General features: G+C 49.9%; 1 protein-coding gene across 1 annotated transcript; it reads left to right on the top strand.

Moving 5' to 3' along the window:
* The first annotated feature begins 2,522 nt into the window (after nucleotides 1-2,522).
* Nucleotides 2,523-26,417, top strand: ABI3 (ABI family member 3). Its single transcript, XM_024204787.2, has 8 exons — nucleotides 2,523-2,663; nucleotides 7,511-7,678; nucleotides 9,404-9,580; nucleotides 16,848-16,933; nucleotides 18,841-18,936; nucleotides 21,844-22,031; nucleotides 23,825-23,959; nucleotides 24,740-26,417. The coding sequence occupies exons 1-8, from the start codon at nucleotides 2,547-2,549 to the stop codon at nucleotides 24,904-24,906; spliced, it is 1,134 nt and encodes a 377-aa protein (XP_024060555.2). The 5' UTR covers nucleotides 2,523-2,546; the 3' UTR covers nucleotides 24,907-26,417.
* The last annotated feature ends 665 nt before the right edge of the window (nucleotides 26,418-27,082 follow it).

Below are 27,082 nucleotides of genomic sequence, written 5' to 3' on the forward strand. Positions count from 1 at the left end.
AAATGGGGAACAAATAGGACCCAGGGAATTATAGATCAGTCTAACTTTTATACCTGGAAAGATACTAGAACAAATGATTAGACAATCAGTTTGTTGGCATCTAGAGGATAATGGAGTTATAAGGAATAGCCAATATGGATTTGTCAAGAACAAATCATGTCAAAACAACCTAATTGGGAGGGCATATGTAGTGGGGTCCTGGGCCACAGGGGTCAGTCCTGGGTTTGGTACTGTTCAATATGTTCATTAATTACATGGATCATGGAGTGGAGAGTATGCGTATAAAATGTGTGGATCACACGAAGCTGGGTGGAGTCGCAAGCGCTTTGGAGGACAGGATTAGAATTCAAAATGACCTTGACAAATTGGACAATTGGCCTGAATTCAACAAGATGAAATTCAATGAAGACAAAGGCCAAGTATTTCACTTAGGAAAGAACAAAATCAAATGATAACTATAAAATGGGGAATAACTGGGTAGGTGGTCGTCCTGCTGAAAAGAATCTGGGAGTTATAGTGAATCACAAACTGAATATGAGTGAACAATGTGCTGCAGTTGTAAAAAAAAAAGGCTAATATTCTGGGGCATATTAACAGGGGTGTTGTATGTAAAATGTGGCAAGTAATTGTCTCGCTCTACTCAGCACCGGTGAGGCCTCAGCTGGAGTACTGTGTCCAGTTCTGGGCACCGCACTCTAGGAAGGATATGGACAAACTGAAGAGAGTTCAGAGAAGAGCAACACAAATGATAAAAGATTTGGAAAACCTGACCTGTGAGGAAAGATTAAACAAACTGGCCATGTTCAGTCTTGAGAAAAAAAGACTGATGGGGGAACTCGATAAAACCCTTCAGATATGTTAAGGGCTGTTATAAAGAGGACAGTGGTCAATTGTTCTCCGTGTCCACTGAAGGAAGGACAAGAAGTAATGGGCTTAATCTGCAGCAAGTGAGATTGAGGTTAGATATAAGGAAAACTCTAAGCGTCGTTAAGCTCTGGAATAGGCTTCCAAGGGAGGTTGTAGAATCCCCATCATTGGAGGTTTTGAAGAACAGGTGGACAAACACCTGTCAGGGCTGGTCTAGGTTTACTTGGTCCTGCCTCCATGCAGGGAGCTGGACTTGATGACTTTTCAAAGTCCCTTCCAGCCCAACATTTCTATGCTTCTGTAATTAGAGCAGCCTAGGAGCTGCTCTAAAGTGCACCAAGTGGCTACGGCCCCCAAGGGGCCATCTGCCGATTGGAAAATAGCTTGAGCTGATTGGTCGCACCCCCTGTGCTCTGGGGTAGAGTAGGAACAGACTAAACTGGCTCTATGTCAATGGGGACTTGCTCACATTGGGAGAATCTCCAGCTAGGGAGATAAAGTGGCAGCGCAGCACAGGGCGGCTGGAATGGAAGAGCCCCATTGTTGCACATTATAGTGTAGACCGGCCCATAACCAGGTTAAAGCTTTGTTTATGACTGAGTGAAGGGGCAACTGCTATGTAGCATGTGGAGTGATGCCAGGCCCTGCATGTTCTGTGGAAAGCAGAGCTGAGCCCACGGCACAAATATCTGAGCCAGATGTTGGGTTTTGAACTGCCCAAGTTCGGGACTGTTTCGACCTGAGGGGTTGGTTCAGGCCTGTCTCTCCTGGAAACCTTGGTCCCGCTGAATATGAGGAACCCCACTGCTGTATTGCATTCGTCTCTAACTCCCCACTCATTGGTTTCAGTAAGGCCAGGATTTGACCCCCTCGATGCTCTACGGAGGAGCTGCACCTGTAGAGAGCACCAAGCATGGCACCCACGTTCGGCTATGAACATAGGAACAAACGCCTCAAGCAGATGGCAGGAGTGGGACACATAGTTTAGCTTCCTAGCTGCTGGGTTCTTCTTGGAAATGCTTCTTTTTCCATCGCCCACTTACTTTTCTGCCAGCGGGAACATGACTCACATCCTTTATTGCTGCTGCTTTTCTCTCGCCTGGTCCCCAGAGCTTCCCATGGTGGCTCCGTATCCCTGTCTCCGTTGCTCCTCTTCCATCCACCCATTCCCCAAGAGGATCAGACCAATGGTTTGACACCAGTTTCCCCCTTGCTGCAGCCCAGTTCGTGTTGCAATTCCTCTGTCCTACAGAACGTGGGAACCCATTTGGAGCAATCAGTAAACAGACCCAGGGCTAAAATAATAGTTTCCTCTCCTGGCAATGCCGAAGTTTCCTGAGTTATTCCGATCGCCTTGGTTTCTCTTTGTATCTGTCAGCCTCCAGGTCAGGGGCTGGGATGCAAGGAACCAAGGGTGGTTAGGAGCTGGAAGTAACCCCCAGGGTGGCTGAGCAAGTGACCAGTGCATAGTGAATCTGAGGCAGATGACAGAGGTCCTCAGTTCTCTCTGTGAGATGCAAAGGAAAAGGTTCACTGCTGGTGGAGGCAGTTGAAGTGTGACTGAGCTCCTCCCCAGCCAATGACAGCATCAGCGTGTCTGAGAGCTGCAAGGTTCAAAACACCGGGCTAGGACAGCAGCTCTCGCAGAGAAGGAAGTGGGAACAGAGCAAAGCAGCAGCATGTCTGAATTGCAGAAACTTCAGCAGACTGAAATCCCCTCTGCCAGGCAAGTCCTGAGGGAGAATTACAGCAAACTTCACAAAGTGGCCGACTACTGTGAGAATAACTACATGCAGGTAGGTGTGTGCTCTCTGGCCCCAGCACACCATGCTGAGCTCCATGGCGCTGCAGCAGGCATTCAGGGACTGGGGAGAGTGTGTGGTGGGCTTCCCCTACGTTGATTGGGCATGTGCCCAGGAGAGGCAGAAGCATGATGCTGTAGGTGCAGAGATCTTGGGCATGCTGTTAGGGGTATGAAAACTTCGGACGCTCTTATGCAAAGGATCAGATGGGGCTGTCTGTGCAGAGTAAAAAGAGAAGGAAAGAAAATCATCTTACTTTTGGAGAGACAGTATAGTCCAGTGACTAGCGCACGGGGCTGGAACTTGGAAGACCTGGATTCTGGTCTCAGTCATCTTAGAGAAACCACTCCATCTACTGTGTCTTGGTGTCTTGTGTCCTTAGCTTGTAAGCTCCGAGGTGCAGAGAGACCATGTCTTCACTGTGGTGGGGCACAGGGGGGAAAGATGTGTTCTTAACTCAAATTCAACCCCTGGGGAGTCTGGTCTTTAACTTGACCTGCAAATGTCTGTGAACCTAGCATCTGCCTGCTCTTCACTAGGCTTCTATCTTGCACTAGCTAACTCGAGTGAAGGACAAACCTTTTTCCATAGCGAAGACAAGCCCTGTGTGTTTGTACAGTGCCTAGCACAATAATAATATATATATATATAGCACTTTTCCACTTTAGAGCTCAATGAGCTTAGCTAAGTAGAAAGTGTTACCCCCATTTACTGATGGGGAACTAAGGTACAGGTAGGTGAAGTGACATGCCCAAGGTCACAGGGTCTGTGGGTGGCAGAGCTGGGGATTGAACCTGGATCTTCTGTCTCTACATCCAGTCTTAATGACAAGCCCACCCTGATGGTCTGTACGTATAAGCGCTGTACTATATAGCGATAAAGACTGGATCAACCCTAATAATTTCTAGATAGGTTTTTAAAGGCGAAGAGTGACCAATTATTCACATACCGCGGGGGCGGGGAGGAGATTGTTCCACGTGGTGACACCAAAAATCACATGTCAGGAAACGCAGAGGTAACAGCTGAAACTCTATGCTCAGCTAACGCACCTGTGAAACAGCAGAACCCCAAGAGCCGCAAGCGGCAGCCTCAGCGTTGCAGTTGCTGGCTGTGTCACTGCCACAATGTGTCAGTGATAGTTCTTGAGTGAGCAGCTGTCTTCTTCTGTGACTGCTTCATTGAAGAAATTGCAGCGTTATTCCCTTCCATGTGCAACCTGGGAATTAAAACCCACCTCCTTCCCTTCTCCAGATGGGAGTGGAGAACGATCTTGGTATCTAGGCTTATTTCCTTTGCATTGTGTTCGCACCTAGAGGCCTCAGCTGAGAGCAGGGCTCTTCGTTGAGGGGTGCTCTACCAAAGCAGTTAAATCCAAATAAACAAGGGGAGCATTATCCTCATTTTATAGGTGGGGAACTGAGATACAGGGAGTCTGTGGCAGAAGCAAGATTTGAATCCTGGTGTGCGGAGTCAAAGTCCAGTGTGTCTTAACCACCTTTGGTCCATATGGATTCGAAAGGGCTGTACAAACTCTTGGTGTGAGGGATTAAACTAGTCACTCTTAAATGCAGCCACTTCTGGGGTGGAACACAGATGGCACCACACAACCATTCAGGGCACAAAGAGAAGAATCACAATGTGTCCAGTTGAAAATAGAGGTGGAATTTCAATACACAGAATGTAATTGTTCGAGCTGGAATTTGGGCAGGACACCAAGGGTAGCACTTGTGCTGTTGTGAAAACAGCAATGACTGAAGTGAATCTTGAATGACCACAGATGGCCAGCGGCTTGGTTTTGTATCTTCTGTGAAAATCAGCACCCGGGGCGGAGGTGTGCTAACACCGTGAGGACGCACTGACTCAGAGAACGTTATCTACCACATGGCTAGCACTGCTGAGGGTTTCCCGAGAGGATTGCATCTAAGAACTAAGCTTACCTGACCCTGCTTAGCTTGAGAAGAGGACAGCTTGCAGTCACACAGCAACAGACAAACAGTGCTGTAGCCTACCTAAGACTCTTGGTTTGTTCCCTTCAGTTCCCACAGAAGATGGGGGTTTTACAGCCTGATCCAAAGCCCATTAAAGTCAATGGGAGACTCACCATTGACCGCAGAGCCCTTTGCATCAAGTCTTCATTCATTTCCACACAGGTCATCTGGAACGGAAGACCCATTTCCAGCACGTCCCGGGCTGGGGGTGCAGGATTCTAGGGCCATGTCTATACATACAGCGGCACAGCTGTACCGCGTACAGCTGCTGTGCGCCTGGTGAAGACGCTCTGTGCCGACAGGAGAGAGCTCTCCTGTCAGCATTAAAAAAACCACCTCCACGAGCGGCGGTAGCTATGTCAGCAGAAGAAGCTCTCCTGCTGACATAGCGCTGTGCACACGAACGTTTATGTCGGTGGAATATTCACACCCCTGTGCGACATAAGTTTTGCCGACGTAGGCCGTAGTGTAGACGTAGCCTAGGTGTTTTGTTTCCGCTTCCCAAGTGAGAACACCCTGGCGTCCCTGTCTGGAGTAACAGCAAGGCAAGGCGAGCAAGGGAATATCTTTTATGGCACCAACTTCTGGTGGTGAAAGAGACAAGCTGTCAGGCTCCACAGAGCTCTTCTTCAGGTCTGGGAAGGTGTGTGTAGCTCGAAAGTTTGTCTCTTTCACCACCAGAAGTTGGTGCCGTAGAAGATATTCCCTCACCCGCCTTGTCTCTCTAATATCCTGGGACCAGCACGGATACAATACCGACGAAAAGGGATTAACAGCTGCCTTTATCCTCCTGTCAAGGCCAGGGTGGGGCTGGAGGGAAATGGTGGTGTAGTTTCAGGCAGAGACAAGTGTCCCTGAGTAATGAGTGTCAGTGACCTGCTCTTGTTCTGTTGACGCAGCTGAAGGAAGTTTGATGCATTTGGAAAGCAGAAGGAAACATCTTAAAATTAAGCCCGACGCCAATTAAAAGACGTCGTCTCTAAAGGCTCCTTCGCACAGTCAGTTGGCTCTGCTTCCTGAGAGCCCCACCCCTTGCCAGCAATAAACTATCCTCCTCGGGGTCTAATTGACCAGGGACACCACCCGGTTTGCTCATTGTAAAAGGAATCACGCTAGTGAGCTGGGGCTGGGCGATGGGACCTTTCAGCTCTGCCTCTGGCCCTGGTTGAAAATCATTGTAACAAAGCCAAGGCTGCTTCGGAGTTCATTGTTGTCTCAAACTCTGGCCTCTCAGAACTTCAAAGTGATGGTGGGGATAGAACATGGGATTTTCCTGCTCCAAAACAAGCAGGCATTTAACCTTTGAACTAAAGGGGAATTTCCATGTGCAAAGTAATGTACATTGGAAAACACAATCCCAACTACACATATAAAATGATGGGGTCTAAATTAGCAGTTACCACTCAAGAAAGAGATCTTGGAGTCACTGTGGATCGGTCTCTGAAAACATCCACTCCATGTGCAGCGGCGTCAAAGAAGCAAACAGAATGTTGGGAATCATTAAGAAAGGGATTGATAATAAGACAGAAAATATCCTATTGCCTCTATATAAATTAATGGTATGCCCACATCTTGAATACTGTTGCAGATGTGGTCATCTCCTCTCAAAAAAGATATACTGGCATTAGAAAAAGTTCAGAAAAGGGCAACTAAAATGATTATGGGTTTGGAACAGGTCCCATATGAGGAGAGATTAAAGAGGCTAGGACTTTTCAGCTTGGAAAAGAGATGACTAAGGGGGGATATAAAAACATGACTGGTGTGGAGAAAGTAAATAAGGAAGTGTTATTTACTTCTCATAACACAAGAACTAGGGGTCACCAAATGAAATTAATAGGCAGCAGGTTTAAAACAAACAAAAGGAAGTATTTTTTCACACAATGCCCAGTCAAACAGTGGAACTCTTTGCCAGAGGATGTTGTGAAGGCCAAGACTATAACAGGGTTCAAAAAAGAACTAGATAAATTCATGGAGGATGGGTCCATCAATAGCTATTAGCCAGGATGGGCAGGGATGGTGTCTCTAGCCTCTGTTTGCCAGAAGCTGGGAATGGACGACAGGGAATGGATCACTTGGTGATTACCTGTTCCCTCTGGGGCACCTGGCATTGGCCACTGTCGGAAGACAGGATACTGGGTTAGATGGACCTTTGGTCTGACCCAGTATGGCCGTTCTTATGTTCCATGACAGTAGAGGGCTTATGACACATACAGCCGAGCAGTTCTGATCCATCTAGCAAAGGGCAGTGGTTCACATAGACACTATCCAGTCTGTTACACCACTGATAGCTGAAGGCTGATTGGTGGGCTGTGTGAATGCAGTTGGTGGTCGTAGATTAGTTCCTAGGTCCAAGTGTCTATGTCACATTTGGCCCCCTTGTTGGCTGTCTTAGTGGAGAAGCCAGGAACAAATGACCCATGGAGATAGAGGGCAGTTTCTTCAGAGCAGCATCTAGGCATGTTAGCTGGGGATAGTACAGGGAGGAGAAGGAGTCTGCACTGTCGCTACCCATGCTGTGTTTATCCCCAGGGCAAGTAGTCTTCAGAGCGGTCACTCCTGCACCTTACACCAGCTCTTCATTCCCATGTAAACGAAAACTGGCCTCCTCGATCGAGACACCAGAACTGTTGGCCTAGATACCAAAGGGCCGGTATCCAAGTCCCGAGTCCCTGAGCCTCTCCAGTCCAAAACGTCTTAAAGATTATAGTGGTAGAATGGCAGAGAAGCCTATGGACACTGAGACCACACAGGTCTCTTGGCTCTCCCGTTCGGTTGGGTTCTTATATTGCTCCATCACGATGGTGTCAGAGTCTGGCCAGGGTGACTCCCAAACATTTTTTTTTTCTGTTCCAGGCAACAGACAAGAGGAAAGCCCTGGAGGAGACCATGGCTTACAGTGCCCAGTCCTTGGCTAGCGTCGCATACCAGATCAGCAATCTAGCCAGCAACGTCCTCCAACTGTTGGACCTGCATGCAAGTGAACTCCACCAGGTTGAAGCCAACATCTGCTGCGTTGCGCAGGTGGGTGGGAAATGCATAGAGACAATGGGGGTGGTTCGCCCTGGGTACGTCTACACTACAGCACGTGTAGACATCCCCGAGCTAGCTTTGATCTAGATGGTGAATAACAGCAAAGAATCTGCAGCCGCATGGGCTAACCGCTCGAGTACACGCCCATGCTGTCACAGCTTCACTTGTGACACGAGCCAGCTAGATCATCGCACCTCTGATTGCAGCGGAGACATACTCTCCGACTCCTCATCCGCTGCCTCTGACTTCTGCGCTGCACACAGGTGGGCCACACCAAACATGTGGCTCTTTGACGCCAGGCTAGGGGTTGGTCCACAGAAGAGGTTTATATTGGCAGCTGATGAAAGCGCTCCTTTAGCTCATGTGGTAGAGGCTCGTGTTTTCAGTGCTGAAAGTCTGGGGTTGAAATCCTGCTGTTGGCTCAAGCGGGGTTTGATACCGGCATGTGGGGGATTTCTACTGTACGTGCCCCACTCCATAATTATAGCCTGCAGTCACTCCTATTGATGGGGCTACAGCCGTCCTCTGTATATGTGGGCCGAGCACAATGAGGCTGTCATCCCTGATCAAGCCACTTAGGTGCTGTCATAGCATGAAGAATAATTGGCGATTGCTCCAGAACCCTTTGGGGACACAGTTGGGCCTGATTTTCACAGGGGGCGGGGCTGACCGCTTGCAGCTCCCACTGAGTTTGAATGGAGTCGTGGGTGCTCCGCACCTCCTGAGAATCCTGTGCTGGGACTTAAGCGAGAGCAGTTTTCGAGCCCACGTGCACACCCTGCAACGCAGGCAAGTGTCACGAAGACCCCTTGGCCCCACAAGCGGGAAAGCCCTGCAGGAATTGCTCCCAAAAACCCTGTTCAGTTTGACACACAGAATAGCGAGCTGCTAACTTTGTGTGGGCCGTCCCTTACCGCAAAGGAAAGACGGCCCCATAGCTGACTGAAGGGTTTGACTCTCTGCCCAGCAAGACCGTGTGTCTCTGACTGCTCCCCACCCCCATCCTTATCCTCCTGGAGTCTACGGATGCGTGTCGAGCGTTCAGTCACAGCCAGCCCTTTTCCTGTGCGTGAAAGTTGCCTGGTAACTTTCCTGTTAGCTGGAGAATAATAATTAGGGGGAAAAAAAAAAAACTGCTCAGGAAACTGCAGAGGAATGGATTAAATGCTGCGAAGAGCTGGGGCCTTTGCTTGTCTTGAGTGAGGCTCTCAAAGGACTTTCTGAACGTGAAGGGCCAGATCATCAGCAGGTGTAAATTGGTGTAGCTCCATTGAGGTCAATGGAACTGTGTCCATTTACCTCAGCTGAGCATCTGCCCCCACATGCCTGATCCTGCAGCATTAACGTGTGGGAACTGCACCATGGAGTTCAGGAGCAGGCCCTCATTAAGTTTCACCACCCCTCCCCGGGAGGCAGCAACCCTTCCCTGCCCCCTCAGCCCCCAACTTTATAGATGGAGAAACTGAGGCACCGAGAGGGGTTGGGACTTAAGGACCATTGCAGAGCTGGGAAGAGGCCCCAGGAGTCCTGGCTCCCAGGCCTGTGGTCTCCACACAAGAGCCTCTCGTTTAGGGGGAAGAGTGCTTCTGGAGCCCCACAAATTTCAGATGTAGAAACTCATGCCTCTTAGTGGGATAACGACAGGGGTTTGAGGTTCCTCCAAGAGGAAAGGCCCTGGCGGGGAAGGTGACGGGTGACGATTGTCTCTCTCTAAAGATGGTGGACGTGCACAAGGAGAAAGTGGCTCGTCGGGAGATTGGAACGCTGACAGTCTGCAAGAGGCCCCCCCACTACCAGAAAATCATCTATCCAACATACCAGGAACCCCTGGAAGCTTACTACAGGAAACCCCTCAACTTCAGCATCCTGGATGACGTCGGTCATGGGATAAAGGTCAGAATAAACCCCAAGTGAAATCCAGCCTGCTGTGTCCCAGGTCACGGGGAGCTTGAAGTGACCACACTCAGGCTCAATAACGAGAGAGGCGCTAGTTCAGTTGGCAGTTATTGGGATTGATGGTGTTGCTTACATCGCAGGGAAGACTAATTGCACTGGAGGAATCTCTGGGTGAGATTCTGTGATGTGTGCTACACAGGCCAGGCTGCTAGATGATCACAATAATGCAACCCGGCCGTAGAAGAGTATGGTCGTCGGTTTGAAAGTATTAATTTTGTTTGAGGTCCTCCAATTTTTCTTTGGAGGCCCAACTTGACACACCTGAAAAGGCCGGGTTTAGAAAGTGCTGAGCGCCTGGCCCTGTGAAAATCAGCCGTCCTCAACGTCTGGCAAGTCAGACACTCCGACTCGCGCGTCGCCTCTGAAAGTCTTGGCCTATCGGACTAAGGTAAAGAGCTCTCAGCTTCACTGAATTCCTCTTTATTCCCGCTTCATAGATTCATCTAGTCTGACGTCCTGTAGAGCACAGGCCAGAGAACTGCCCCAAAATCATTCCTGGAGGCTTTTGTTGTAGAAAAACATCTAAACTTGATTTAAAAATTGCCAGGGATGGAGAATCCACTATGACCCTTGGTAAATTCTTCCAATGGTTAATAACTCTCACAGTTAAAAATGTATGCCTCATTTCCAGTCTTAATTTGTCTAGCTTCAGCTTCCAGCCCTTGGGTCATGCTAGACCTTCTTCTGCTAGTTGAAGTGTTATGGTGCACTCAGAGTATGTAACTTTCCCCTTTGATTCAAGAGGCTCCACCATGTTTTACAGACATTAACTAACCCTTCAAACACTCCTGCAAGGTAGGGAATTATTATCCCACCACAACAGGTGGAGGACCTGAGGCATAGCGAGGTGAAGTGAGTTGCCCGGGGCCGCAAAGTGAGTCAGTGGCAGAAGTGGGAAAAGAATCCAGAATTCTCCTGGAGCCCTGCTCTAGCCACTAGCCCACACACCTCCCTGAATGCAGCCAACATTGCTGCTGATCCAGATGACGCAACAATCCCAATCCCAAAGCGTCCAATCCCAATGTGAAGTAGGGTCTTGTATAAAACCTGGGATGGATTTTGCGATGTCTGCCTCTAAGTCAGCCATTCCAGAGTCCCAATAAAAGGGATGGAAGGGATTTTACCCAGACATTACAATCCAGTCACAAGAAAATTGCTGTAGAAAACACTAGAGTCCAAATCCTGCCCTCACCACTTGGACAACCTTCGTGAGTTTGGTGGGGTTGCGTGGGTGTATGTGAGACACACCAGGAGTTCTGATGACTCACGCAGAGACAGGCAGACAGACACAGCGTCTCTAAGCGCTTCCTTTGTGGACAGCTAGAGTCCTCTGGTGAGCCACAGTCCAGTCCTCCTCTTCCTCTTTGAAAGGAACAAGAGCAGAACTTGATGAAAGATGGAAGCCTTGGCAGCAGCTGGAGCCAGAGTGGAAGGGGTAAAGGTGGTGTTGGCGTGATCTGCTATTTGGCCTAACCACTGGGCAACCCATCCTCTACATCTCTCTGGGTGCTGCATTGCTGTCTCCCCGGCGCGTATTGCTCAGACACTGCTGGTAAAGATGATTTGCCAAAGAAAAAGAAAATGGATTTGTGCCCCCAGTAAAATGATCTGCAAGGGTGTCTTTCTGCTGCTGCTTATTTTTTTGTTTTGTTTTGCCTTCCCTGTTTTTGATGGAGAACTTCTTGGATGCGTCAGAGATGTGTGCATGGCTTTCTCATCCCTGAATGGAGTCGGGAAGGGATGCTGAGTTCTTACCAAGGAACTTTGCTCCCCCAGGTTTTCGATTCAATAGCCATTATGCACTTTCTTGTTGCTGTTTTTGAGTCACCGACTAAAAATCCTTTCTTCTCTTGGCGACTCTGATGTTGCTCCCTTGGTATTTGTAGTGTTATGATCCTCTCAGTTCTCCAGTCGCCCAGCGAGTTCTCCAGGGGAGAGGATGCCTGAATCCCTTCAGGTATTTCTTCTGAAAGCAGCAAAAGTGCCACAACAAGCCCTATTTTTTTTTTCTCCTTTGTGAATCACCTTTAAGAAACCAAAAAGAAAAATAAAAATCCCCATGCGTGAGGGTTTCATCAGCTAGGTGCCCGGCAATCTGAGACGACCGTAACCACCCGAGATCGAAACTGCCACGGTTGGCTTAATGCAGACACGGGAAGTTGTCTGCTCGGGCTCTCTTTTCCCACGATCGCCCCCGCTTTCTCAGCAGTGTGCTCACCACAGCTCCGAGGGCTGCTTCCTCCACCCAGCTCTTGCAGGCTTTCTGCTGCGCCCTGTGGCTAAGTGATCAGCCCCCTTGGTCTGAAGGACTTTCTCAGTACTATTTTGTACATGGCAGATGTGAGACTTTTTCCCAATGAGCTTCGCTTCCGTCGAGGGAGCTAAATAAAAGCTAGATCTTCCGACGTGCTCAGCTCCCCGCGCGACACCGATGGCCATCTTGTCAAAGCATCAGCACCTACCGGCAGTACATGAATTCATGTGACCGTCTGTTCCTTAAGGCCTGATCCAAAAGCCATTGAAGTCAATGGAAAGACCCTCCCCCACCCATTGACTTTAGATCAGCTGCTTAATGGTTCTGATCCATTCCTTTCCTGCTAATTCTGGTAGCCTGTGGGGTAATGTTCTCTTGGCCCCTGGCCCCTAGTAAACTGCTGCGTTTACCGGAGTAGGAGGGTTTTTCTTAGCGTTTGGGCTTGTCCGGTTTGTATTATTTTTCCCTTTAACTATTTTAAAGGGCAGGTGAACGTGGCACTGGTGACAGACACTGGCTGCACGGCTTTCCAGCCTGGCTAGCCACAGAAAGATGTGTAGCCATGTACCCAAGCTGGTCAATATGGTGGCCCAACCTTCCTCCACCCTGGCCTCAGCTCATGCCTCTCGATCCTGTTAGTTTGGCTCTCTGCTGAGGGAGCCACTTTCTGCTGATTGCATGGATGCTGCTGGGCTGAGACCCAGCAGTCCGGGCCCTGAACAGCTTTTGGTTGCTCACTATGAACATGGGCTTTATTCCAACACGGAGGCCACTGGCTCTGTATCCCGACTGCTTGAGCCATCCAGTCCCGGCTTCGGGACAAGCTTCTTGGCCTGCTTGTTTTAGTCTAGACCCTCAGGCCAAGTGACAGGAAAATCTTTCTACTCTGACATCTTCCTCCTGAGCCTCTCAGATAAACTCATCCTGCTGCTCTCCAGCAGGCACGACACTTTATACGAGGAGTCACGCACTAATACGGGGCAGCGGGGGCAGAAATACCCTAGTGCCTTAGTAGGAATGTCCCGAGAAAGTGAACAAGAGTCTGAACAGATCAAGAGGCCAGATTTGCCCCTGCGGTTGCTCCACGGGCTTAGTAGAGTCACCCCAGGGGAAACCCAGCCCTTTGCGTTGGTGTGTAACAAGATGTAGGACACTACCAGCCCAGCGTTACGAAGTTTGGGCTCTGTTCCTCTGGAGAAGTGCCTGGCAAAGGAAGTGATGCACCATGTGCCAATGCTCACCATTTGAAGGGGCGTCTTTCCCGAGAGTCTTCTCACCAGTGGTGCATTGGCTTGCTGGCCTTGTCTCTCTCACCATGTGTCTCCTAACAGCTGCAGCTGTGTAACTTCGTCAGTGGATTGACAGCGTGTCCTGTTTCGTTTTGATCTAGCACACGGTGCTGGCAGGGTACAAAAGAAACATGCAGCGATGCATAGCGAGGAGAGTGGCAATTCTGAAATGCGTATTCATATTTTAGGATGTTTTGCCTGTTGGTAACAGGGGAAAAAAGACTTCATGCTATTACTGGTGCTGCCAGGTCTGCTGCTTGGAAGCAACAAGACTGTGGGTTGTGACAGTTAAAGGGGGGCAGCATTCGCACTTGAAAGACGCTGTCGCTGTCCGTATAATTTACTTTACATCTGTGTAGCCATGGCAGGACTCTCTGGATTCCCTCAGCAGCGTGGGGTAGCGGGAGCCCTGTGAGACAGGACTCCTATGTCAAACTCTGGGAGGGAGTAGGGTCTATTGGTTAGATCAGGGAGCTGGAAGTCTGGGATCCTGAGCAAGGGAGTACAGTCCGCTAGCTAGAGCAGGATTGCAGGAGTTGTGGATGGGTTCCATTCCCAGCTCTGGCTGAGAGCATAGCATGCTGGCTATGAGAGAGAGCTGGAAATCACGACTCCTGGAGCCCCTTTCCAGTGCCACCCCTTCTGACCCAAGCAGCTAGCCACAAATTGGGGTCTTACAGGCTGTTCCAGCGGGAGGCAGGTGCCCTTTGATGCAATCTTGTGTAGTTACAAAGTCCTGATACCATGAACACCAGAGGAACCAAACATCTGGAGATAGTTTCTTTGATTACAACCCCAAGCCTCTTTTAGCCAGCACCCCACTGTACTTGTCCAGGCTGTGCGCATAGCTCTGTCTGTTTCTGTGTGCTTTCTCTCCTTGTCTCATCTCTCTCTATCTCTCACATACACACCCACCCTTACCCCAGAAGATCACCAGCAAAGCCCTCTGCCCACATAGTTCGAATTCCAGGGCAGACTTGCGTGTGCCTGTGTTTTTGGTGGGGGATGCTATAAAGGAGCTTAACCGTTTCTTAATAGTATCTTAAATGAAGGGCAGTGGTTACACCCACTAGCGCCATAGAGGTTTAACCCAGCCTATACCACCGGCTTTGCCATGGCTTATTGTGTGGCCTTGGCCAAGCACTTGACACCTGCCCCTCAGAAGGTGGCATGGGATGGTTGGAGAATTCATGAAAGTTTGTAAAATGCTTTGTAGTCCTTGTATCAGAGGCCTGGTATGAGGCCTAAGGCCTGAGCTAAAGTAATGGTCAAGACTTTGCTGATATAAAACAAAGTTAAGCTGTGAGCAAGAGGCAGGCCCTGCTCCCAGAATCTGGCATGAAGAGGGCTGATGCTGCAAAACCATACATACCTAAAAGGAACTGGGCACAAGTGATGTAAACACGTGTCAGGATGGTACCAGAACACTCCAGCACAAGCACATTCCCCCTCAGATAACAGGAACATGCTGACCCATCCTAAAGACAGGGTTAAAAGGATAATATGATGGATAGAGTTGTTTTGTTCCAACCAACATGTACAAGGTAATAGGCGGCACCTTGACACGTAGAGGGCTTGTACCTCAATACGTTAGGAGTGATGTGTAACTCGTTTGTACCTGTATAAAAAAATGGACCTCTGAGGGGTTGTCTTGGTCTGGCCTAGGGGGCAGTGGTAAGTCCCGCCACTGACTGAGCCGGTCCATTGTCAGGGAGCACATCTGTACTAGCAGAACTGTAGACATCTGATCCGGGGAGCTAGAGATTGTGTTTCGTTTAGCAATAAACCTGGCCGGGTGCCTTCGTACCTTATCGGAGTCTGTGGTCATTGGGGTTTTCCTCGGGGTCTGCGGTGCCAGCTATCTGCGCAGAGCCGGGCCAGCACACACCCACACAGCTGACTGTTATCAACATTGGACAGAGCAGCGCAGAGCACCACACTGTCGATATTCCTCTGATGAAAGATGCAGGAAATACAAAGCATTAGTATTATCAGTGTAACCCTTCTGCCAGGTGGAGCCAGCAGCAACCATGGCCGGGTTCAATATCAAGGGGTTCCTTTTCAACAATACAACACAAAATGGGCTCGAGCCCCCATGCAGTGACCTGGGAAAATTGCACACCAGCCCTGGGCGCCTCTGGGAGGCAATACTTCCCCACTTGCAAGCACAGAAAAGAAACGTTTAATGAAAGGAGGGAAGTCACCCGACATTAGTTAGGGAGAATGCCACAAGCAGGATTCATAATCATAAAACTGTGAGCAGGACCCCCACCCCAGAGTGCGTGGGGCAGTGCCTTCCGCCTCATGTTCTTGAGTTCTACAACCAAACGTTCCTTTTCTGTGCCCCTCTCTGCTCCCCCACCATACCCCACTCACAGTGGTTGTCCTTGGTCAGCGAGGGCCCAGGGTTCAGAGGTGCGTCTGTGTGAATTCACCTCCCACCTGGGGAAGAAGGCACCTTGCTTGCACTTGCTCTGGCTGGCTGCCCGCCCTGCCAGCCACTCTTCCATGCCACCGGGCCGCCCTGCCAGCCGTGGCTCCTTGCTGCCTGGCTGCCCCACCAGTCGCGGTTCCTCATCAGCTGCTCGTTCTGCTCACTGCCTCACCAGCCCACTCGTTCGCCAGTTGACTGTCAGCCACCTTCTGGTGCCACCCGCCTCTTCTGCCGTGACCTCTGCAGCTCAGTCTCTTAGTAATTTTCAGCTCTTTGCAGGCTGGGCAGAAACACTGCCCCATGTCAGGTGATTTCAGCTCTCATTTGAGCACTTTAACATATCACAGAGGTTCCTAATGAAGCCTGTTTAGCTCTATCATTGAACAGTGTGGAGGAACAGGTTAAACCAGACAGGACCCTTAGAGAGCATCTACACCTCCTGGCTGGGACACCTGTCCCCACCCCTCTTACTTTCCCAGGGCTCTGGCATTCGAGCCCCTGGCGTAACGAGGTCCTTTCAGCTGGGGGTGGACCCCCTCATTTGGGACAGGTTAAGCACAGTTCTGCTCCCCTTTATTCATACAATAATGACAACAACATTGGTAACAGCATTTCACTACCCCTGCATTTAGTACTAACGCGATTTGTACCCCATCACCAGCCAAAATTGATCACTTTGAGCAACCCCGCTTTATCCGCTGGATATCTAAGCAGAGTGGGTGTGTTCATGTAAATACGGTTTGCTCCTGAAGTTTCTCCCCCTCCCAGCTAGCTGTCAGGGGAGAATTCATTCAGACCCGGCTTACATCAGCAAGGCCTTGTTGTCTGTGTAATCTAGAAGTGGAGACTGTTGCGAGCACCCTGGCTCATCATTAACAGGGGGGACAAATTAATTTGCTTCTCTCTCAGGCCCCTGGCAGCACTGGAGGGTTTTTTGCACTGCCACAGCTATACCACTGCAACTGGTAAATTACCTGGACCAGTCGCACTGGAAAAATCTCCATGTTTTGCACCAATGCAGTGTGTCTGCGTTATGGGTTTGCACTCGTATCCAGTGCAAATATCCCTAATTTCGACAAGGCTTAAGAATCCGAATGCTCTTGGTCACACACAGCTATGCCTCTCTGTGGGTAACCCCTGGGTTGGTGAGTCTTTGTAAACAAGCTTCTCAGGGTTCGTTCTCTCTAGGCAGCCACTGATTCTTTCTCTCTTCTTCCCTGGCTGTAGGACCAGACCACGCAGTTGTCACGAACGGGAACCTTGACTCGGAAAGGATCCAAGATATCATCTGGACAGTCTACGGGCACCATGGGGTGAGATGGCACCACGCTCTTGCACTTGCTACCTGGCAGTCCCACTGCCCTACTTTCCGCCCACCGTCCTGTCCTAAATGAGACACAAGCCTGATAAAGAGGTGGCAAGATTCCCCCCTCCCCACTGGAAAATAAACCTTTCAGATCAGCCCCCGAAGGTTCAACATCTGCCTGAGACTGCCCCTTATGCAAATAATGGTCACGCTTTTCACAGTAAGGTTCCATTTATACAGGGTCTAGAAAGGATTAATTAAAAATTGATAGATGTTTTACTAAATGATTGATCATTTGTTGTAGAGTCCAATCGGTCATGAGGTTGCTTTTAGCCATGGCTTATCACCCTCTGAAACACCTACCGGCCTGCATATGCCCATCTATAACAGATTCTACTCACGTCAGTAACATGCTTATAGCATTAACCCTTTGTAAGCCGTTTATAAATGTGCCCTGACTAGAGTGTGACCAAAATAATACTAGTCCAGACATAGCCAGAAGCCTTGCAGCTGAGCTGGCCAAAAATGAAAGGATTATTATTTGTATTGGTGTAGCACCTAGGAGCCCCCACCACGGACCACGTTCCTGTCCCAGGGGAAATGCTGAGATTTCAAAATTTAGTTTCATTCTGAATCGGGATGATAAAGTAGAAACCTTGGACTCTTTTGCGAGACGATATTCCAAAATATTTAATTTCAGGAAAAATTCCATTTAGACCTTATCAAAACGTTATGCGTAGGCGATTACAGAGTAACTATAAAATACATCATCAGATACAAGATGAAACGTTTCAACTGCATCGAAACAAAAAGGTTTCGATAATTTTCTGTGGGAAATGTTGACAACAGCAGAACGTCCCCAGAGCAACATTTTGATTTTTGCCAAATCAGCGTTTCCAAACGTTGGAAAATCTTCCTCCAGCTGTGCCATTAGTGCAGCTGTAGCATTTGGGGGAAGAACTGTTTGTAAAGGACACGCTGGGCTACATTCACGAAAGGTCTTAGGCACTTTAGGCACTTTAGGATTCATAACCCCCTGCCCGACTGCCCGTGCACTCTAAGTGACCAGCATTGCTCGGCACCTACGTTTCTGCAGTGAAAGTTCGCTTGGCACCTAGGATTCTTCATGAATGTAGCCTGCTGCCTTTAAGCCACCCAGCGTATTGAATGGGCCTGGAGACTGACCTCCCTTCTCAGGCCCTCCAGAGCCCTATCAATGCCGTAAAGTTGGTGCTTGTTGCAGAAAACTGTCATCAGCCAGTTTCCTCGTGGCCGCAAGGCGTGGGTGTCAGGGTGAGGCACCCAGGTAGAGTCCAGGGGAAGGGAGAGGTTGTATTGCCCCTGCCTTTGCTGGACCTGGGCGGAGGCGAACACAGGGCCTCAATTTGTCAGGCTGAAAGCGCACGGAGTAGTTTTAATCTAAGGTGAAGATTTCCATCTCTGCGAAGCCGGTTTAATTTTTTCATTGGCTGTCTGGTTGTACGGGGCCCTGCTCTGTGCAAAAGGCCATTTGCTGTTACTGTTATGGGCAGACTGGGACCCCGTTTTGCTTGGTGCTGTACAAGCGCATAGCGAGACACAGTCCCTGCCCCAGTAGACTAGACAGGCAAAAAGTGCGAGGGGAAAACAGGGGGGAAGTGACTTGCCCAAGGTCACCCAGCAGGTCAGTGCCAGTGCTAGGAATAGGACCTAGGTCTCCTGGGTCCCAGTCTAGTGATCTGCCCACTGCCTCACACTGATTCTCTTTATACCATCATGACAATCTAACACCGAATCACCGCAGCTCTGGCATTGATACTTTCAGGCCAAACTCAGAATAAAAACGCCTTGCATTCAGCGGAGAAAGGGCAATGAGTTTCTTCCCCAAGATGAACTGGGGGTCTGATTGTGTATTTGTGTCTGTCCCGACTGCAGGAAAAACTCTCGTATCCCAGAGCCCATTCAACTGCCTGTGGTTCCGGAAGGCAAACTCTCAGCGGCGTCCTCCACATCGTCTTTAACATCCCTCAGGTAGCTTGCCCAAGCTCTCAGAGCTCATCAGCCATCCTGGCCGGGGGTTGGGAGACTTGAGGGGAATGTGGGGCTGAGTGAACCTCCTGGCAACGTTGGGGAAACATTCGTTCCTCTCTCTAGTTAAAAACCGTGTCTGTTTCATGCCTCATAGACTCCAAGGCCAGAAGGGACCATTGGGATCTGACCTCCTGTGTAGCACAGGAGATAGTGTGACCAGATCCCAGTCGTCTGTGGGCGGGATTGAACCTGGGACCTCTGAAGCTAAATGTATCAGCCTCTACTGCATGAGCTAAAAACCACCTGGCCTTTAGCTAAGGCTGTAGCAGACTCATTAATCTCTTAAGTGGTCTCGGTGCCACTAGAGGGGACACAGCACCACACTCAGGAGGTGTGTGGGTTACAATAGCACTTCCCCAAAATCATTCCTAGAGCAGATCTGTTAGAAAAACATCCCATCTTGATTTTAAAAGGGTCAGAGATGGAGAATCCATCACACTCCTTGGTAAATTGCTCCAGTGGTTAATTACGCTCACCGTTAAAGATGTATGCCTTATTTCTGGTCTGAATTTGTCTCGTTTCAATTTCCATCCATTGCATCGTGCAATACCTCATTCTGCTAGATTGAGGAGCCCGTTATTAAATATTTGTTCCCCTTGTAGGAATTTATAGAGTGTAACCAATCACCTCTTAACCACTGCTCAAGGAAAGTTTAGAAAATGTGGGTTTCCAGCTATAGATCAAACACTGTGAATTGGGGATAGGAGAACTCGCCCATACACAAAAGCTCGATTAACCAGATGGGAACCATGTGTATGGTCTATATTGGAGCGAGTGACTTTAAAAAAAAAAATTCCTGCAAAAAAGTCCAAAACATTTTCACTTGAAATTTTTTTACAACATATTTTAGGGTTTGGGGTTTTTTTTTTCCAGCAAGAAACATTTTGAAACTAAAACTTTCATTTTTTTTCTATTCATAATTTCAGTTTTTGAAAACCAAAATATTTCAGGGTTTTCAGTTGGGAAGGGGAGGCTTTCTTCCCATTTCTCTCCTTTTCTGCTGGAAAAAAGTAAAATGGGAAAAGGAGAAAGAGAAGAAAACACAAACCAAATATTCCACACTCCAGAAATCAAAAATGAAAATGAAAAGAGTCATTCAAAATGAAACAAAACATTTTTCTTTTCGTTTGGAATGTTTTCATTAAAAATGTTGTTTAAAACCAAACTCTTTGTGCGAAACATTTAGATGTTGTCACTAACACTATTTTTCAGTGGAAAAACATTTTGCTCAAAATATCTCAACCAGCTTTAATCCATCTAGTGAGGCAGAACAGTCACTGATTCTACTTAGTGCCTAGTATGGGTGTGTTTTCCATTTGAGTTCTCGGTCTCCTCTGCTCCTGTTTCGTTCAGCTTCTCACCCGATATTTTTCCCATTGGCCTGGGACAAAATGAGTGGAGCTGGTTGGAAATTGGGCTTTTTTGCCCTTGCTGAAAAATGTATTTTGCTTGAGAAGTGCTCCCGCAGTGCCTCATGGGAGCTGTAGTTCAGGTGCTTTGTGCACCTATTCTCCCCTGGGGGCCAGGTGCCCTGCTTGGACTGTGTCTCCCCCTAGGAGAAAAGTGGTGCTATTTACTGGGAATTTAGTCCAACCGTCCTTTGCATCTGGAATGCATCGAATCACGGCAGCAGGTAATTTGACCATTGGAGGATCCCAAAGTGCTTTAATAAAGTTCGGCATAGAGTCGCTTGCCTGGTGATCTTGAAAACTACGCCCAGGCTTCTCCTGCCATCCTCTCTACGCCCCTTGCCCCAGCAATGCTGCCTTTCTGAATCCCGCCTTATCTGCAGATGCAGCTAATCCAGTTGGCAGACAGAATCACACAAGCACAGGCAGGTGTCCCTCTTTCGGACGCAATGGGAGGAGGTTTCAGACCTATTGCAGCTAGTTTTGTGGTCACTTTGGCAGGCTCTTGACTGGGTGCAGGCGCCTTTACACAGAGAGGCTGGTAGGAAATGAGCCAGATTTTCAGTATAACCCGGTAGCACAGAGAGGCTAGACTACTCTTTAGCTCAGGGGTGGGTAAACTTTTTGGCCCAAGGGCCACATCTGGGTATGGAAATTGTATGGTGGGCCATGAATGCTTTTGAAATTGGGGGTTGCAGTGTGGGAGGGGGCTCGGTGAGGGTTCCGGCTGGGAGTGTGGGCTCTGGGGTGGGGCTGGGGATGAAGGCTTTGGGGTGCATGAGGGTGCTCCGGGCTGGGACTGAGGGGTTTGAAGGGCAGGAGGGGAATCGGCCCCTGGGGCGCGGGAGGAGATCAGGGGTGCAGGCTCCAGGCGGCGCTTACCTCAAGCAGCTCCCGGAAGCAGCGGCATGTCCCCCCTCCAGTTCCTGCACGGAGGCACGGCCAGGCGGCTCTGCGGCTGTCCCGTCTGCAGGTGCTGCCCCCGCAGCTCCCGGAAGCAGTGGCACATCCCTCCTCCAGCTCCTACGCAGAGGCACAGCGCCGGCCAGGAGGCTCTGCACACTGCCCCATCGGCAGGCACTGCCCCTGCAGCTCCCATTGGCCGTGGTTCCTGGCCAATGGGAGCTGCGGGGGTGGCGCTTGAGGCGGGGGCAGCATGCAGAGCCCCCTGGCTGCCCCTTCGCGTAGGAGCCCGGGGCGGGGGGCATGCTGCCACTTCCTGGAGCTGAACGGAGCCACGGCACGCGCAGAGCGGGGCAAGCCCCCGACCCCCTCCCGGCTGGAGCTCGAGGGACGGATTAAAACATCTGATGGGCTGGACGTCCCCCACAGGCCATAATTTGCCCACCCCCTGCTTTAGCTCGACTGCTGGCATTCACTCCTTGAGTCTGGTTACATATGACTCCATGTCACTCTCTCTCATTTATACCCACAACAGTTCCAGTGGAGCAGCTGGCAACTTCAATGCCAAGGTGCCTGTCGCACAACTTATGCCACCCTCAGTGCCTCCTCCATTGGACCTAGACACAATGCCTCCCCCTCCCCCTCCTGTAGACATGCCCGAACCACCACCCATCGGTTTCGAGATGCCGCTCCCAGATGTCCCTCCACCATTCTCCATGCCAGGTAGGGCTTGTATTTGACACGGCTTATCCTCAGGTCGAATGCTCCCTATCAGCTAGCAACTAGCGTAGCATCCCTACGCTGAGCCGTGCTGGGATCTTTGCATCATCAGTGGCCAAGCATAGCACTGGGGTGTTACAGGCAGAACTGGTTGAAAGAGGATAGAAAACAATTTTGGGGAGAAAAAATGAAATATGGAAGTTGTTTCCATTTTGCATCAAAGCCGTTTTTTCAATTAATTTTTTTCCACAAGTGTCTGAAAAATTGTGACTTGTCGGAACGTAATGGTTTCCCCGTGCCCACCTCTTTTTGCCACCGCGTGCAATGAAATGAGTGATCTCTAGGTTTTATTCTCATTGTGACTCTGTAACCTTTTCCAAAGTTGGGGCCGTTTTTGAAAGTGACAGCCTGGCCCAAGAGGCAAATGAACCCCTGAAACTACGCTCCGTAACTTTTCAAAATGGCCCCAGCTTTTGCACGTAAAAGTGGCAGAGTTTGAGTTTCATTTTTCTTTTGGCCATGCAATAACCTTCCCCCACTGAGGAAGTTCTGTAAAAGTTGAGTGGCAAAATAAAGAAGAAAAAAAAGAAGTGGGAGAAAACAGAATAAAATCAAAATAGACATCACTTATTGTATTCAGTAACAAAAAGGGCGGGAAGACTCTGAAAATTCTTTTTTTGTTTTGTTTCATTTTAAAAAGTTTTTTGGTTTGGAAAAAAAACCCACCATTATTTGTTGAACAGAAATTTTGCCCAAATCTCTGGCCTGGTCTACACTATGACTTTAATTCGGATTTAGCTGCGTTAATCCGAATTAACCCTTCACCCGTCCACACTACAGAGCCAGTTAATTCGAATTAAAGGGCACTTAAAATCGATTTCTGTACTCCACCTCGACGAGCGGAGTAGCGCCTAAATCGATTTTGTTAATTCGAATTAGGGTTAGTGTGGCCGCACACCACCGAATTACTGTGTTTAAATTAATGGGGTAGTGTGGCCGCACACCACCGAATTAATGTGGTTAAAAACCGAATTAATGTGCTTAGTGTGGCCGCGCAAAATCGAATTTATACCAACCTGTTTCCCAAATTCGAATTTTCTAAATTCGGATTAATCCCGTGGTGTAGACATACCCTCGGAGCTCAGCTGTTGCCCCCAAGACCTCAGCAAATCTCCACTGACAGGGTGAAATTGTCTGCTGTATAAGGTGCATGCACCACTTAACATAGGAGGCTTAAATGGAACCTACGTAGCACCTAGGCCATCTGCTGGCTCTCTGTATAGGGTCAATCTAAGGTGCCACAAGGACTCCTCGTTCTTTTTGCGGATACAGACTAACACGGCGACCACTCTGAAACCCCCAGGGAAGTTATTCTATGGAGGAAAAACAGATATTCACCGGAAGAGGCTTCCCTAACTGATCTGTCTGCTCCAGTCGCAGGGTGGCCAGCCCCAAGTGTTTGCTTTTTTCTAAATCATCAATCAGGCCCCCACAAGTTGATAAGCTTAAAAATCATCCGATTTGAAAACGAATCCTGTTTGGGTTCGTTCTGATTTCTGGCGTTGGAGGCTGAAGCGGCCCTGCTGTCAAGCTGTCCTCCACCGCCCACAAGTCACCCTGGGTTTTTTTAAATGAAAGCCGAGTTTCCCGGTTAGGCGATGCCAGGTGGCGGGGCTTCCAGACAGGGACCGAGTACAGGGACAGTTGAGATAAAAACAACCACGGCTGGCAACGCTTGGCCTGGTTTGCAATTAGGACTTCATCCCCCTAGTGATTCTTTGGGGATTTTTCCCCAGGTGCCGACTTCCTGGAGCCCCTCCCTCCGCCTCCTCCAAGCTTGACAGAGTTTGAAGATTTTGCCCCTCCTCCTCCTCCTCCCCCCCTGGGTACAGAGGAACCTGCGTGGGCGCCAGACAGCTACTTGGAGAAAGGTATCTTGTCCCCCCGACCCCCTCCCCGCTTCGTTTGGTTGCAGCAGTGGGGTGGGCAAAGCTTTCTGAATGGGAGGGGGGCTACAGCTCACCAGCCGACCCCCTGGTCTCGTTTATTGATTAGATTCCTTGGGCACTGACAGCCTGGTGGTGTGTTACATTGTAGCCTGCGACCTAGCTCATCACTTGTAAAGGGATCAAAGGGCTAATACCCCTCCGCCCTCCCTCCCTCTGTGCTTCTGAGCATAAGCTGAAGAGCTGGGGTCAATTAGGGAGCCATCACCTGATGGATAGAGGGGGCAGTATGGTCCTGTAGGTAGGGCTGGGACTTAGGTAACCTTCCCAGCTCTGCCACTATCCGGCTGCGTGTGGACTTGGGGAAACCACACCCCCCACAGCCCCCGCTACTTCAGTTTCCCCATCTGTAAGGGGGATCTGTGCACAAAAAATGCTCTATGGGGGCTAATGATTTGTAGTTCTGGAGCCTGTCTCTGCCACTGCAGAGTGGAGCATCGCTCTCCTTTCACAGCTTCCCCCCAAATCAGCTTTGGGTCAGGAAACCCCGTTGTGGAGAAAGTCCTGATTGAAGCCGACCTGCTCCCACCCTCTCACTCTCTCCCCCAGCACCTTTCGGCTGAGATGCAGCTCGGCCGAGATGCAGCTCGGCCAGTCCCTTCTGACTGGGTGCAGGTTTAGAGCCCCAACCCATGTATTTTCACAATGAGCCTGGCTCCATTTCCTTCCTTCCTTCCCATTCTGAGCTCCTCCTTCGCCTTGCAGTGGTGACCCTCTACCCCTACACTCAGCAAAAGGAGAACGAGCTCTCGTTCCCAGAAGGGGCCGTCATTTACATGACCCGGAAGCACTCGGACGGTTGGTGCGAGGGCGTGACCAGCGAGGCAGAGGGGTTCTTCCCAGGCAACTACGTGGAACCTTTCTGCCGCTGACCCTGCGTGGATGCAGGAGATGACGCCACTGAGGACCAGCAGAGGTTTTCCTCCTTCACCCTCCCCCAACCTCGGGGTTAATGGAGCCCATTCTCGCTGCCAAACCAGTGAGGCCACCTCCATCCCCCTGGCTCTGGCCACAGAATTTCATCACTATCCAGTTACAATCCAGATTGATCAGATTATAGATCCCCCATTCCCCTCCGGGGCTAGGGCACAGACAGGCCCAAATCCCTGGCAGACAGCAACAGGGAAAGGTAGCTCTCCGAACCCAAGACTTATCAGGAGCGGCTTTGGAGGCCCAGGAAAGTGCCCTGGTTTGGCACTGCTACTTTCAGGTCAAATCTTAGTCCCCCAGAGCGCAGTGGGAGTTTTGCCATTGCTTACCCCTGGGGACCAGGATTGAAGCCTTTAGCATGGAATCCCTTTGCTTGAGGCTTTGCTTATTCTCAGCTCTTTTATTTCCACCCCCTAAACGTGCACCAGATCAGAGGATCCTATTCCAGGTTCCCCAGGGAGCCTGCAGCCAGTCCCTCCCCCCCACCAGAATGAATGCGGCTGAGCAGCAGAATGCTGTTGACTAGCTGGGAAGGGAGGCAGAGGTAGGCGTGTGGACTGCTCGGAGATTCCCAGTGCTCGGGGCTGCTCCAAGGCTTCCACACTCCTGACTCCTGCAGTAGCTTAGACGGTGCTTAGCAGACTCTAGTGGGTCTGACAGAGAGCCTTTTCCCCACCGCCTGGGACAGCGCCGCCCAAGCCCAGAAGTAGCAACGGGCCAGAGATCGAATCCCAGCTCCGACAGAGTCATCCGGTGACCTTGAGCAAGTCCAGTTTCTCTAGTTGGAAAACAGGCACAGTGCTTCCCTGCCTCGCAGGGCTGCAGTGGAGATTAACGTAGGTGCGCGGAAAGCCCTCCGCACAAAGCGTGATGGCAGAGCGGCCTGTGCCTCACCCGGCAGAGACATGAGAAATGGCAAATTAACTGGGGAAGGTGGTTGGAAGATAAGAGGATGTTTTGCAAGGAGCTTTGGCAACGAGACTAAGTTGTACAAACCAGAGCCAGTAGATCCAGGCTCAAATGCACGGGAATAGCCCACTTGTTTCCTGCTGTGTAATGATACCGAGCCATGTAGTACCCTGTCAGGTTGCTGCTTGGGGTATTATGAGCCTTGTCTGCAAAATGTCAGCTTCTGCTTTGCCTCCCGTGATCCTTTACTAAAAATGGCAGCTGATGGCCTTGAGGTTTGGAGTGAGTGAAAGGCAGCCCTGCCTTTAAGCCCCACCCAGGGCCTTGCCCCGTGGAATTTTTGTGGGCAACCTGTGCGCTCTGAATGCGCCGTGGGGACCCGCCTCGCTGATGTCTCGCGGCACATTGGAAGTAGAAAGGGAGGCTCATTGAACCTGGTCCTCTCTAATGCCAGGTGCTGTTGAGAGCATTAGTGAGCAGGTCCTCTGCTCCGTGCTCTTGTTCATGCCTCTCTGCATCCTAGCTCCCTCACTGCTTAGATAAAGTGCCCACTGCCAATAAAGAGTTTTAAAAGTTTGTGTCTCCCCTGGCTGTAGTGGACGGGTGGGAATGTCAGTTGCAGGTTTGCCTCTGCTTAAACGTAGCTGAAATGTCCCAGGAACATGCCTGGAAACGAGGGAGTTAACGTACCTGCACTTCCCTTTGTATTTTATTTTTTAAGGCGAGGTTTCCAAAGTGGAGATAGTGGAGCACTGGTGGTTTATGGTGCTGGCTCACCATCTTGTTGCCAGCAGACAAAAATAATGATCTTTGGGCCATTTAAAGCCTCCTCAGCGAGCAGCTGGGTGTTGAGGGAGGGGAATTAATCATACACCTCCCAGCTGGGTGTGGGAATGGCAAAAGAGGGAGAAGGAATCTTCCAAACAGCTGGCTGTATTATTTGCTGCCATAGGCACGCTCTGTAGACCTACTCAGTCACTTCGCCCTTGTCCTGTTCTATTTACCCCCCTGCTTCACGAGCGACAATGAGAAATTAACATTTGTCCGAGCGCTTGGGTAGGTAAGTGGTGAAGGGAAACACGGGGGAAAGGGCAAGCTCTGGAGTCGATTTAGCCGAAGAGCAGTCAACAGGAAAACTCTCCCAGAATCAACAGGTGACCAACAGTTACATCATCAGGGTAATGTGCAATGTTTGCGTTTGTCCTAGTT

This window comes from Terrapene carolina, unplaced genomic scaffold, assembly GCF_002925995.2.
Source record: "Terrapene carolina triunguis isolate 2854851 unplaced genomic scaffold, T_m_triunguis-2.0 Scaffold193, whole genome shotgun sequence".
NCBI lineage: Eukaryota > Metazoa > Chordata > Testudines > Emydidae > Terrapene > Terrapene triunguis.

What these genes read in the sequence shown, in the direction of transcription:
- ABI3 (XM_024204787.2), top strand. Translation starts at nt 2,547, where the DNA reads ATGTCTGAATTGCAGAAACTTCAGCAGACTGAAATCCCCTCTGCCAGG. An exon ending in CAGTCTACGGGCACCATGGG is followed by an intron (nt 16,934 to 18,840) that starts GTGAGATGGCAC and finishes TCCCGACTGCAG; the next exon opens with GAAAAACTCTCGTATCCCAG. An exon ending in AGACAGCTACTTGGAGAAAG is followed by an intron (nt 23,960 to 24,739) that starts GTATCTTGTCCC and finishes TTCGCCTTGCAG; the next exon opens with TGGTGACCCTCTACCCCTAC.